Consider the following 14,506-nt stretch of genomic DNA (forward strand, 5'->3'; position numbering starts at 1 on the left):
AATATAATACAGTTCAATGTAAAAACAGATCCAAGGCGGCTACTGATCTGGAATGAAATTAAAGCTCCCCAGAACCTCTAACGAGAGTGCCAGGCTGCTTGCTGTCTCATCACTGCCCTCAGCCAAAGACCGGCAGAACATCTCTGCCTTACAGGCCCTGCGGAAAAACAATGCTTGAATACACTCCTGCCCGGCTGCTTTCTCCCCCATGATTCCTATTCAGATACTGTGGAAGCCTCCTCAGGTTGAAGTAGTGATTTTCCATACAAACTGTTGCATCCACCACCTGAGCCACTTTTTTGCTAGATACGATTTTAGTTTTCTACTTCTCCAGCAGGGGAAGCTCTTGCTCTCACTTCACAAACAGAAGAACAAAGCAGGAGTCAAGTTTCACCTTTAAGACCAATCAATTTTTATTTAGAACATAAGCTTTCGTGTGCTCTTAAGCACACTTCATCAGACGAGGAATCCAGCACAGTGAGCAAAGCCATACATAGCTGAGCAGAGCCATACATAGCTGGCAGGCAGTGGCCCAGAATGCAACATGGTACAGATTTAAGAACCAATGACAGTGAAGTAAAATTATCTTCACTGTCATTGGTTTTTAAATCTGTACCATGTTGCATTCTGGGACACTGCCTACCAGCTATGTATGGCTTTGCTCACCGTGCCGGATTCCTCGTCTGATGAAGTGTGCTTAAGAGCACACGAAAGCTTACGTTCTAAATAAAAATTGGTTGGTCTTAAAGGTGAAGCTTGACTCCTGCTTTGTGCAGCTGCTTCAGACCAACACGGCTGCCCGCTTGGATCTATTCACAAACAGAACGCAGTGAATGTGAAAGCAACAACAACAGAAATGGAAATAGAAATGTGAGAGAAGGTTCATTTGGGTCTCTTGAACCAAGCCAAGTCTCCGTGGCAGATGATGTCTCTCTTACCTTATTGGCTACAGTATACTGATATGAGTACCGCTGCTTGCCATTCATCTCTTCATACACAGTTGGGACAATCTTCAGTATATAATCATGGGATGCAAGGGCTGTTAAAACAGGAGAGAAAACAGAACGAGCCCATGACCACTAACAACAACAACAAAAAAATCAGAAGAAAGCATTTTTTCTGGGAAGTTGTGCCTCAAGACAGAGGAAATTAAAGCATAAATCTTCATTCTCGATTGGGATGCTGTCCCCAGTGCCATACTCTATATTCAAGGGAACGACTGATTTGTGTCTATTTGCATATTTGTCAATACCAAAAAAACCCCTCAAGGGCTCTCAACAAATACCTGAAAAAGTTTCAAAGCCTCCAAATATTTTGGATCCCAAAATATGACTTTTTAATAGTATATCCTGCGTCCTTACTCTGTTCTACAACACTCATTGCACCTTCCGAAAATATCATAAAACTGCAGGTGCCACACAGTATAAATAAATACAAATAGTTGAGCTCACAGACCTATTTTTAATTGACAGCCCTAGCCATAGAATGCCCTGGCCTGGATAGCCCGGGCTAGCCCAGTGTCATCAGATCCTCATTAGTACTTGGATGGGAGACCACCAAGGAAGCCTAGGGTTGCTATGCACCGACAAGCAACAGCAAACCACCTCTGAGCATTATTTGCCTTGAAAACCCTATAGGACTGACACGTGTCAGCTGTGGCCGATTTCACACTCACCTTACTCCGCCCTCACGTCCATCTTCTCCGCACGGCGTCCTCCCAATTTCCCACTATTTGCAGCAAACATCGTGGGTTTTGCACAGCAAACGGTAACTGGTTTTTAGCGGTTTCCATTTGCTGCAGCCCCAGCGCAAATAGTGGGAAATCGGGAGGACGCCACGCGGAGAAGATGGACGTGAGAGCGGCGTAAGAGTGCGTGTGAAATCGGTCAGGGACTTTACAGCAAACCCACCCACCCACCCAAAAAACAAGCCTGTAGAATAAACTTGATATAGTGGATAACATCTTTCCAAAAACTCAGCTCTTCCCATTGGTAGCTCAAGTATTTAAATATTATATTTATTTCATATTATAGAATTGGCAACAAACATTTTTCAGCTTGGCTCTGGAGTGAAAGAGCGCTCATTCTCTCTCACACACAATAGCATCTGAGTATGGGATAAGCTGGGTGAAGCATACTTGAATGGCTTTGAGAAGGCAAAGGGCCTTTGAAATGTATATTCACACGACAGAAAGGGTTGTAGCTGGCTAGAATTTATCTCTGAAAGTTCTAGAGAACAGGAAATATTTTGACAATGACAGTGAGATGGAAATGGCACAAACACAGTACAGGAAGATTTTATAGCCTCCAATTTAGACTAACTCGCAGCCTCCCATAATTAAACCCAGAGGAAGGAAATACCAAGACACAAGATACTGGCTAGGATCAGACGAACTTCCTGGCTCTGATGCAGAAACCCTGAGACCCCTTGGAACTCAGTCTCTTTTTGCCTTGGCTGCCTTCTGTCTCTGGGCAGCATAACAGTCATCGCATTCCCTGGATGGGAAGCACATCAACAGCGCAGAACAACAAGATATTATAAAGCTACGGTTGCGGGGGTAACAACCTAAGGATCCGTTGACTTGGGCATCTTCTAGAGAAGGAGGCTCATTTCACACACCCCAAGACTGTAAAGCAGCTGTAACATTATGGAATAAAAAACAAGAATGCCAGCCTGCATCCTTTCGGCTTGAGCAAGTGTTCTTCTCAGGTGGTGGTGCGTTTCCAGATTTCTAAGAGAAGCCTGTGCTGTGCCACTTGCACCGTCTTCAAGCCCTGTCTTCTGTATGCATTTTGCAGATCATACTACAAAATCATACTGCAATGGGGGAGGGACGGTGGCTCAGTGGTAGAGCATCTGCTTAGTAAGCAGAAGGTCCCAGGTTCAATCCCTGGCATCTCCAAAAAAGGGTCCAGGTAAATAGGTGTGAAAAACCTCAGCTTGAGACCCTGGAGAGCCGCTGCCAGTCTGAGAAGACAATACTGACTTTGATGGACCAAGGGTGTGATTCAGTATAAGGCAGCTTCATATGTTCATATGTGCCCATGCAGTGATATGAAGGATCTGCTCATGGAAGCTTAAGTGCTTCCCTTTGTGCACAACAAATTGCTTTAGAGGAACAACACAAGTTCCACTAATATTTGGTAGGATATGGTCTTGTCAATTACTATGTTGCAATCTAAATTAAGCCTAGGTAGCTTCCACCAGACTCCCTAATAAAGGCTTCTTTCTTAAACCAGACAACGATTTGAGAATACTGAGAATACATACGGTTTGAGCTGAGCTTATCTGCGCCCTCTAAAGCGTTGAAAGCGCCATGGATATTCTGGACCTTGAGAAGGAAAGAAAACAGATCTGTGTTAAATCTGTGCTTTTGTGATCCACAGACAACTTCTCATGAATAGTCAAAGCCCTCAACAGTGCAGGCAGGGGAGAGGGGCCAGGAAGGCAGGTTGCTTACCGATGTTGATCTGTGTAGTTACATAACTGGGTCCTGCATCCACACAGAAGCAGCTTCAGAAAATTCTAGAATTCTAACAATAAAACCAGAACAGACATCTCACCTTTGAGGGGAGTATTTAACTGTCTGTACATGCCCTCAGGGGAGGACTGGGCATCTTTTTGCTCTGCCTCTTCAGACTGCCACACGCAGGCCCTTGGGGCAATGCTGGGTCAGACAAGACAACACGTTGGGAAGATATGCAGAGCTCTGGGACCAGGCCTCTAAGAAGATTTAGCAACTGCTCTACTAGAATCTGCATGAACAGCCGGGGGAAGTGGCTGGCCAGCAAGCTAGCAGCACAGGGATGTGATGTTAATGGGATGTAACCTCATGATCTCTGCATGAGCTTCAGTCACATAAGAACAGGTTAGAGCAGGGGTGTCAAACTCATTTGTTATGAGGGCCGAATCTGACATAAATGACATAAATGACCCTGTTGGGTCAGGCCAGGCCATGTATGTACCTATTTATGATTAGGTAGCAGAGATATAAACTTTATAAAGGAAACAGACAAACACAATCAAAGATTTTTTTTAAAACTTAAAACATGCTTAAAACATTAGCCTTAAATTTAAAACATGCTTAAAACATTAGCCTTTGTATTTCTCCCATGGGATCCAGGGAACTGGGCAAAGGAAGCTCTGGCTTTTCCTTCCTTACTCGGGGGACTAGGAGAGGGAGAAGCCTCAGCCAAGAGAAGGAAGACAGGTTTGGCTTAGTAGCTCTGCTGTGTGATTGATAGAGCCTGGCAAAGAAAGCTATTTCTCCCCCTTCCTCCTTAAGGGAGGAGTCTCAGCCAGTGGAGAAAATAGAGGCTTTGCTCTGTAGCTCCTGCGATAGAAATGTAATGGTCAGCTAAACATAAGATGGGGAAAACACCATAAGAACATAATAAATATTATATTTCAAGATCAAATAGGAGCACGATCTTGAAAGCAATGAGGACTAACAGTGAAACACAGGAACCTCTACTTGAGGCCATACAATCACATGAAAATAATCATCCTGCAGACTGATGAATATGAATCAGACTCCTTCTCTAAAAAATGGGGAAGATATCTACCAACTTAGCTTGCCAGAACTTTGTATGTGGAATAAAGCCTTTCATCCTTCAAAGTTCTAGAATGAGTTAAAGGCAGCTCTCTCTCTCTTAGACTGCAAAGCACCAAAACTAAAGTCCTTTGCAAAGATGAGAAAAAGGCACTGGGTTTGATCTCATAAAAAACAACAACAGCAGCATGTTCAAGGAACTGGGGGTGGATGAGTCCATCCTCCTATATCAGTCCTCCAACTGCCTCCCTCATGTTGCTCTTGGGGGTCCACCATCCCCCAACATCAACCTTCCTGGGGCCATGGGTGCTTTTAAGCACAAAGTTGAGGTGGCCTATATTCTATATCTCCCTTCTGCAAAAGGGTACAGATTTCTTCCAAAGCAAGGACACCAGTGGCATTAAAAAAAAAAAACAACCCTCACACCTCTGGACAGTGGGAAGGTATCAAATTACCACATATATTGGTGTGTTTTCCACAAATAAAAGGAAAACCATTTCAAAGGACCCAGATCAACAACCATAGTGCAGAGTAGAATAAATTTAATCCGCCACCCCCCCCCCCCCCAAAAAAAACCCATGAAGATGCTGGTACACAAGTCATCTGAATATGAACCAAAAAAAAACTATCATGACCAATGATGGTGTCTGCATTGTTAAGGAAAGGAAAGTGTCTGAAAGGGGAATCAAAATTGTGGCAGTAGTTACTCATGGAAGGAGACTCAAGGATAGGCAGCAAACATACAAAGATTCCTTCTGAATAAATTATAAAGAGGAGAGGGAATGGTAGATCAAACTGTAAGACCTCAGATCCCAATTAGGTTCAAAATGCTGTCTCTTTCTGCCACTGTCACCCATCCAAAATACAGGGATGCCCATGGAGTACAGGAGGAGGCCATTGACTTCCACGTTTTGGCTCCAAATCCTCTGGAGTGCTAATGTTCTCCAGTTTCCAAAGTAACCCAAACTGTACCAGTCCTTTCCCACATTGCTAAAAGGTGGATAGAAGATGAGTGACCTGGATACTTCATAAGGTGACTGTAGAAGATGTGGGGCTGAAATGAGAGTAGTTTCTTCTATTTTGCCCTTGGGAAAAAAAATACAGGGATGTAAGAAGAGCTGATATTTCCCCCACTCCACAAACAGGACTGAATATCCAAAAACCAGAAAAAACAGGGTATTGGAGATGATGCAAGGTGATCCAACGGCTGTGCCATCATAGAGCTCTGTACTGATCACAGAACTTCCATCAGCCCAGAAGACTGACTGTTCACAACCAGCTGCAGCTGCTTCCTTCTTAAAGTCACCTCTGGTGCTCAGGTCTGTAGCATTACATGGATGACAGTGAAAGGTGAACTGTGCCTGGAAGCGGAGGCAGAGTGCATTCTGAGTCAGGGGGAATGCAGCCTTTGAGGCAACCAATGATTTACTCATTATTAGAGCTAGCTACTGCACTGAAGGCCAGTTTTGAAACACATATTGGAAGCACTAGCTGGGATGGTAGTGCACAGATCACTGCCCTTGTGCAAAAGATGAAAAGTACAGTTCCCAAGTGCTTATTTATTAAATTTAAGACAACAGGGCAAAATCTGACCTGGTTCATTTCCTCTAAACACCAAGAGGCACACAGAACGTTGCCATCAGATAGCAGAACCGTGTCCCTGCAAGGAAGGTACTCCTTTAAAAAAGACCACTGAGACATCACAATGCAGTGGACTGAGCAAGGAATACCTGATAAAAATAAAAGCATCAACAAAATCTACCAAGTTAAAGAAAAACCCTAAAGGGGGAAAAAAAATCAGAAAATAGCTGGAAAAAAATTGTTGCTCTTTAAAGTTATCTCTGGACCTTAATTATGAAAAAGAACAAAATCTCACAAAATGAGGATATTCTGAGGAGAATATTCTCAGTGGGAACATGATCAGCTCCCCTCCCCCCCCCCCCCCCCCCCCCCCAATCAATGTATGCACAAAGGAGAAAACTCCACAGAGTCCTGAAGGTGCTTCTGGGGGATTACACGGAGACTACAAAGAATCTCCCTCGGTCTTCATTACATTTTCTGAGGTGTAACATCAATGCCATTAGTTAGCCTCTCTGGGAAAAAGATTTTTCATATTTACAATTTTTACATACAAAATAATACTATACTGCAGCCACACAGCCCTCACACAAGTACAGCACATTGCATTTAGCTGGATTTTTCACCCTCCCCACCTGTCAGGATATGGCTACCAACATATTCAAAATTAACATAAAGTTAAAACCTAAACATACAACATCAGTCACAGAATTTCAACAGGTTTAAAAAGAAGAATTGGAATCCACACAGTGCTATTTTAATCTTCATCAACAGGACTCATCCCATCTGCAATTCAACTTTCTTGTATCTCAGACAAATGTTATGCAATTATACAAAAAAAGGAGAGGAACAAATGACCTAAGGGTGACAAAAGGATGACATTCCTGGGTTTTCTATGGTGCCATTCAAGTTATTAGCTTCCTAAAAGGCTTTACCCTGTACCAAGTGGCACAGTATCAGCTGAAGAATTACGCAAAGGCGTGACTGCAGCTCTGTCCATGACAGAACTTCATTCACAGATGTGCAATCAGAATAGCTTATTGAGATGTAGCATTTTTATAACACTGCTCTACTCTTCAGGCAACGAATGTCTCATCTTTCATATCAGAAGACGGAATCTATGCGTGATCCTTTCAAAAGATGGTGCCTATCATAGGACAGCACCGTTTATTCAAGGCTCATATTCAATCCAGATCCCAAGTTTTGAGGACAGAACATGTAAAAAAAACGAACAGGGCTCTTTTGGGACTGCTTTAAGACAGTTCTTTACTGCAATATTTGTGTCTTCGCACCTCTCAAAGGATCTGTTTCCCCCTTTTTTCTGGGACTCAAGAAAGCCATCTAGCCTAATGAGCTTTCAAGATAAACCCAGTACAATCCAAACTCACGTAACTGGGAGAGGCATCCCTGCTTTACAGATATTCAGCTTCACCAACCAGCAATTTCCCAAACTGAAGACAAGATTAATGGCTGCCACACGCCAATAGTTAGAGATGCTGTAATCCCTCCCATGCCATGTTGTAATTTTCTGAAGAGGTGAAATGACCAAGGAAATTGGTACTGTGACTAGCAGGTGTGGTGAAGGAGCGTGGAACTCCAATTTCATTCATATCCAGAATGCAGGCAAGCAGCAGGCGTCCTCTGAAACCAATTTGGAAAGGGTGAGTTCAGGTAACAATCTGTTTCAGAGGTATGTCTGAGGAATGACATGTCATAATAAATACGACGCATTCACTCCTGAGCCACCTGAAGGAAAATGGAGATGAAAGCACTTTTGTATAATGCTACTAACGTTGTGGATGGATTGACACGTGAAAATACATATCCTTTAGTTCTACTGAGATGAAAAACATGCCTACCCTTAGGAGAGGCAAGACAGTAAATACTGAAATTGTTCTGAATTTCTTTGTCACAATGAAAGCATTTACCCCACCCCCCTTAGATCCAAGACAGGTTTCATGCTTCTATCTTTTCTTTCTTCTCCCTCCCCCCCCCCCCCCCCGGAATTGCAAAATATCTGGAATAGAGGTCAATAAACATCTGAGAATCTCTGGAACCCATTCTATTGCTTCTTTTAATAATAGCTCCTCGACCTCCTAGAACAGAATAGGTGATGGGCTTGTAGCTTGGAAAGCATTGATGATAAGTCAAGTTGCAAATTCTATGGCATAATCTGGTCTGATTATTGTAAACAGCCAGTGATCATTTTAATTTCCTCTCAACTGCTCGGATGTTTTTTGAGACTGGGGGCCCAAGATTTCTCTACCACACCTGAGTCAAAAACCCCACTTAAGACAATGGTGTGGTCTCAGTATGCTTTGAGCCTGAGCCTTTGAAAAAAATCTTCTTTGTAAATGAGCTGTGTGATTTCTTGAAGATCTTTCTGTTGGCAAAGTTGAGATACATCCTCCCTTAAATTTATTCCACAGTTGTCGCTTGTAAGGATGTATGCAAGTCTGGAATGAAGCTTCCGAATTCTTTTTACGTCATGTGCTAATTCCTCTGAAGGAGAACGTTCATCAGCCTTTGATTTCTGCTTTTTAAGCTCAACAGACTTCTCAGCACTAGAGCTCTGTTTCTGCTGATTCGAGTGGGAGTTATTTGGGTTTGGATTGCTCAGCCCACTTAATCCTATGTCATTGCTGGCATAGTGGGGGCCGCTGACAAAGATGCAGCCATTTGATTTGAGGTACGAGCTTTCTCCCACAGCAGAGTCTTTAGTCTGTCACCAAGACTGCACCTAGCTTGCTTAGTAAACTTAAGGCAATGCTTGCAGGAGTCCCCTTTATGCACCTCCTCTAAAACAGAAATGGCAAAGGCTATGTCTATCTGTGGGTGGGATTCTTCCCTTGCTGGCAGAACGATTCTTAAACGTGTGCTGTGCCATAAACATGCAGCTGACATCTAAGTACCGACCATTTTTCGGTCCATAGGACGCACCGGACCATAAGATGCAGGTGCCTGGCTGGGAGACAAGCGGTGACTCCCCTCCGCCCCCACCGCAAACCCAGCACTTCGCAGGGAGCGATCTCGCCGCTTGTCTCCCAGCCAGTGCACGCAGGCGCGGGGGAAGCACGCCTGGCTGGGAGACAAGTGGCGAGATTGCTCCCTGTGAAGTGCTGGGTTGGCGATGGGGGCAGAGGGAGCAATCTCGCCGCTTGTCTCCCGGGGGCTGCAGGCCCCTCCCCCCCCTCATCTTTTAGTATTCGGACCATAAGACGCACGCACTTTCCCCCCCACTTTTTTGGGGGGGGGGTTGCGTCTTATGGTCCGAAAAATACGATATATATATTCTTTCATCGTATTTACAAACATCGAAGAAACTGAGAATGAGAAGGTCCCTTTAGAAGCAACTGCTGCTGTGGAGATTAAGGAAAAACTGATGGATTAGTGTGACCTGGCCCACTCTGGGGCTGCTGAGTGGCTGTTATGGGAGGGGAGGCTTGCACTCAAAGTTTTAAAGGTTCTGAGGCACTGCCTGTGCACACTTTAGATTCCATATGTGTGATGCACAGAGACCACGAAGAAGGATATATGACTTAACACAATCACTTATGTGTTGATTAATAATCCATAAAGTTTCTGCAGCCCAAACACTGGTTGTTGTGAGTCTTCTTTGGAAGTATGGTTTAATGCATATATGCATGGTTCACACTTTGATTCAGCTACCTCATCTCCCTTTCCGTAAAGCATCTCTAAGATGCCCTGTAGTCCCATAAAAACGTTTGCCTGCCATTCCCTTCACCTAAAGCGTCAGACCAACTTCTGCAAGGAACTTTTTTCTTTTTTCAATAGCCATATCTGGTTCAGTTCTGAGTCACATTTGGCTCCAGAACTCTAAGTTACAGGCCCATGAGTTTAAAAGTCTTTAAGAAAAAAACATTCCCACTATGGAACTTTTCAACCAAGTTCTTAAAGGGAAGTTTCTGATAATCACCTTGCAAGATTCATGAAAGACAAAGTAATTTCTTTACGTTCCTGGTCAACAATTATATCATTAAAGTAATAAAAAATATCAGTTTGTTGCATGTCAAGAATATAACCTGCTGGGGCTGCCAGTTAAAAACCTGTCTGGATCTGTAGGTGTGGAAATGGTGAAAGCGCCACCTTTAAAAAAATCACTGTGGGGATGAATCAAAGTTCTTCAGTAATGATTTATATGAAAGAAGGTTCAACACCTTACACTCCGCATTAAAGGAACATAGACAGGAAAGTTAGAAAAGGCAGATGCTCAAGATCCTGGAAAAATATGTCCAAATATTTAGGGGCTCCCCCCCCCATTTCTTAGAGTGCCATTAATTTTCATTTCATTATTGCAATGTTCTTTCCCCACTGCCTATCTGTTATTGGGAGGAAATATACAATTAAGCTACCATTTCTTAGGTTTCCATCCAATATCGTGACACTTTCAGGGATCTTGACCTTACCCCCTTTGTCGAATTTAGGCAAAAAGGAAAAAAAAATTTATAAGCAATTAGAATTCTTGCTTGCAGAAGAGAGAGAGGCAGGCATCCTCAGAAGGCAGGCAATGTTACACATTGGACGTCAAGAAGCATTCGGCACTCAAAGGAATACAGGCAGAAGAGAACAGAGAAACGAATCAAGAGCTCCAATGGAGCAGGTGTTCTAGAGGGAGAGAGGCATTTTGCATCCCAGGAAAGACAGCATGGCAAGGCCAGTACCCTTGACTTTGGTCCTAAGTACAACTCTGTCCCTTGCTCAGTGTGATGGCGCAAATTAAAATCACATGTCATACTGGGGGGCCTGACAGTGACAGCTAGTTCTCTCCGTTCCAGCCCTACAATTATGCTGCTGGGCTCAGCCTCCCCACCCTGCTTGCAAGGGACAGAGTAGTTTACCTCACCCTCCTACCTTGCACGTTCCACCCGCCAATGCTGCAATCCCCCATCAACGTTTAAGCCAAGGCACTGATCCTATTCCCTGCAGGCATTAAAACCTAATGTCCTTGTAAAGAGAAGTCACAGGCAAAATTGAAGGGAGGACTGGAAGCCGCTATTAGAAAGGGCTTTGAACATTGCGCGCCTGCACTGAGGACCCGCAGATAGCAGTCATTATGGTTAAAACCATGGCTGCTACACGTGGTGGGGTAGGTGGGGAAATATCACTACGACCCAACGAAGTAAGCTCATAAAGCAGGTTACAAGAGGTGGAGTGCAGTGAGCCACTCCTGTTGAGAAACTCGGGACTTACATAACATCAGCACAGCGCTTCGTTATATTTGAGTGGCCTTTCTTCCGCCCAATCTGACCTAAAGGAGGCCACCTGTTGCTCTCCACTTAAAGAAGAACATGGATGGAAGAGGACTAGAAAACAATGCGTTGTTAATGTTACTGAATACATTTATGCCTCACCTTTGAGTACTAATGCATGCCAACACACAAGCCATAGCTAGGAGTGAGGCTGTGAGGGCACAGCCCCCTTTCTTCTGGGCAGAGGCCCCTGACTCGGGGGTCCCAACCAGCCCCCGGGGTCTCTACCATGTCCTCCCATGGCAGAGGCGAGCGGCAGAAGCAGCCCCCAGCCTCCTCCATTAGTTAAAAGGGCACCAGGCTGCCAGTTGATCAGCTGATTGTTGGGCCCTTTAACTTGCACAGGAGTTCGAGACTGCTTCTGTCACTGGCCCCGCGTGCTGAGTGGCTCCCTGCTGCTCTTGCCCTCCCTTCCCCACCACTCAAATAACGCGGGGCCGGCAGCAGAAGGGGAGCAGCAGCGAGAGCAGCAGGGAGGGAAGACCCTCCCCGCTGCTCTCATCACCACCGCCCTCCCTCCCCCACCGTTCAAACAGCACACAGGGCCAGCAGCAGAAGCAGCCCTCAGCCTCTCGCGTGAGTTAAAAGGGCATGGGGCGACCTGCTGATCAGCTGATTGGTGGGCACTTTAACCGGCATGGGAGGCTGGGGACTGCTTCTGCCGCAGGCCCTGCATGCTATTTGAATGGCGGGGAAGGGAGGGCTGCCGCGATGAGACCAGCAGGGAGGGAAGCGAAGGGAAGGTCGTGCAGGGCACTGGCCGCCAGCTAGCGTGATCAGGGGTCGCTTTGTAGAAAAATAGGTGGTGGATTGTTATGCAGCTGCACCTACTATTCAATGGACAAGGTGGGGAGGAGAAGGGGGAACCCTCAGAAAGGTTCAGGAGCTGTGCTCCTGTGAGCTCCTGCTGAATTCAAGGCCTGAGCGTGATGCTAGATTGGGGTGGCCACGAAAGCGGCTATTGGTTGGGGCCACTGAGTGGCCCTCGAAAAAATTAAGGGCCCCCCGACCTTCCAGTTTGGTGTGGAGAGCCAGTTTGGTGTAGTGGTTAAGTGTGTGGACTCTTATCTGGGAGAACCGAGTTTGATTCCCCACTCCTCCACTTGCAGCTGCTGGAATGGCCTTGGGTCAGCCATAGCTCTGGCAGAGGTTGTCCTTGAAAGGGCAGCTGCTGTGAGAGCCCTCTCCAGCCCCACCCACTTCACAGGGTGACTGTTGTGGGGGAGGAAGGTAAAGGAGATTGTGAGCCGCTCTGAGACTCTTTGGAGTAGAGGGCGGGATATAAATCCAATATCTTCTTCTTCTTCTTCAAATTCTGGCTACAGGGCTGCCAGCACAGCAGCTGAATTGCTCTTATCCAAACTTCCACGAATGAAAATAGCGAGATTTGGGGCACAAGGTAATGAATATCACCTCCCTCTGCTTTGGATCAAAATGCTTCTCTGCTGCCTAGCCCTCCAAAACAGGTGCTTGTTTGTTTTTTTAATGGATCCTGCTTCACAGGTGGCGACAAAGTACAAAGACCCACACCTGCTAAATTGTTGTCTTTTGTACTGTTAGGCAAGTTCAGGCAAGACTGCGAGGATGGATATAGAGCTGACACAGCTGCTAGTGCATAGTAAACCTACGTTACCTCAGTTGTAAAAGAAGTACAGTCGATTTCTCTTCCCACTTGACCATAACCATACCAAACAGGAGCATGTTGCAAAGAAACACAAGTATGGGCTGCCTTACAAAAATCAATGAGGTTTTCATATCATTAGAAAATAATACAACTTTAGCAGCTATTCTCGAGAGAGAGAGATGAAGCTTTCATTAGCCCATGAAGTCCCAACTGCTCAGCAAAATCTTGTGAGATTTTATCAGTGCTTTCAGTGTTTTCAAATTGTTCTTTAACCCATCAATACACATTTAGAAAAACTACTGAGAGCTATTACTTCAAAAAGGACTTTATTAGGAAGAATCTGGGCCTCTGACTGGTTATATAGGTAACACTGCAACCACACAGACCCCTTTTTTAGAATCTTAGGGGAATAATAAGCATAAGGAGGGAGGATGGTGGCTCAGTGGTAGAGCATCTGCTTGGGAAGCAGAAGGTCCCAGGTTCAATCCCTGGCATCTCCAAAAAAGGGTCAAGGCAAATAGTTGTGAAAAACCTCAGCTTGAGACCCTGGGGAGCCGCTGCCAGTCTGAGAAGACAATACTGACTTTGATGGACCAAGGGTCTGATTCAGTATAAGGCAGCTTCATATGTTCATATGTACTGAGATACAGTTCTAAATACCTTAGAAGTACGTGCGAAGAAGCACTTTCTTAGGCTGGTTGAAAAGGATTTTTAATAGCAACAGAGGTTTGAATATTTTATATGGTTTTCTTCATATTAATGATTTTCTTTTAAAAAGAAACCATTAAAGAGTATCTTAACTTCTCACATCTGTTGCTACCCGCTATTATGACAGACCACTCCCTCCCTCCCTAAAAGCCTTTCCTTCTCTGCCTAAAATGGAACTGTTACGCTGTGACACCAAATCTCCAGGATGCTGCCAGCTGGCAGGGTGGATAAGCATAGAGGCAGATGTCATATCCAGGGAAGAGCAGCTGGAATGCCCCAATGTCTGGCAGTTCTGACTGTACGCAATAGCCTGCCCAACTAGCAGAACAATCTGTGAACAGCTTCCCTGCCAATCTCTAGATTGGCCCCCGAAATTCTCCTGACCAGATATGGGAAATGTAACATCACTAGTTCCCCATGGTAACTAAGGTAATGGGTTAGTTCGACCCTGGGTTTCAAACAATATATAAAAAGAAACCCCAGTTCAGGCCAATTTACTTAGACAAAGAAGCAGTCGCATTAGAACTAACACTTAGACAAAGAGGCTGTTAGCCCATTTTGCTGCAAGGTTCACTACCCATGCCCATGTTACAGAAAGGGAATACTGTAGAGCATAAAATGTAAGAAGCTGCTCCTACACTATACAAGTACCATACAACAACACCGCATGCACCCATGCCCGTATCTAGGATTATTTCTAGAGGGGGAACCAGGGGACACTAATTCAATTAATGAAGCATAGACAGTTGGAGAGGGGGGCTGGGGGGACCAGGA

The 14,506-nt window shown here is 44.9% G+C and overlaps 1 protein-coding gene and 1 non-coding gene across 2 annotated transcripts in view; one reads left to right on the plus strand and one right to left on the minus strand.

Moving 5' to 3' along the window:
- ERGIC1 (endoplasmic reticulum-golgi intermediate compartment 1) overlaps window positions 1-14,506 on the minus strand; it is a 143,220-nt gene that overhangs the window by 18,336 nt on the left and 110,378 nt on the right. Inside the window, exons 6-7 of the mRNA XM_060240581.1 lie at window positions 3,271-3,354; window positions 939-1,039 (exon numbers count right to left, since the gene is read on the minus strand). Coding sequence (XP_060096564.1) covers window positions 939-1,039; window positions 3,271-3,354 — 185 coding nt within the window. The remainder of the gene's footprint in view (window positions 1-938; window positions 1,040-3,270; window positions 3,355-14,506) is intronic.
- TRNAT-AGU (transfer RNA threonine (anticodon AGU)) lies at window positions 2,836-2,902 on the plus strand. Its single transcript has one exon. It is a non-coding gene; the product is annotated as a tRNA-Thr (tRNA).

Source organism: Heteronotia binoei, chromosome 5 (assembly GCF_032191835.1).
Source record: "Heteronotia binoei isolate CCM8104 ecotype False Entrance Well chromosome 5, APGP_CSIRO_Hbin_v1, whole genome shotgun sequence".
Classification (NCBI taxonomy): Eukaryota; Metazoa; Chordata; class Lepidosauria; order Squamata; family Gekkonidae; genus Heteronotia; species Heteronotia binoei.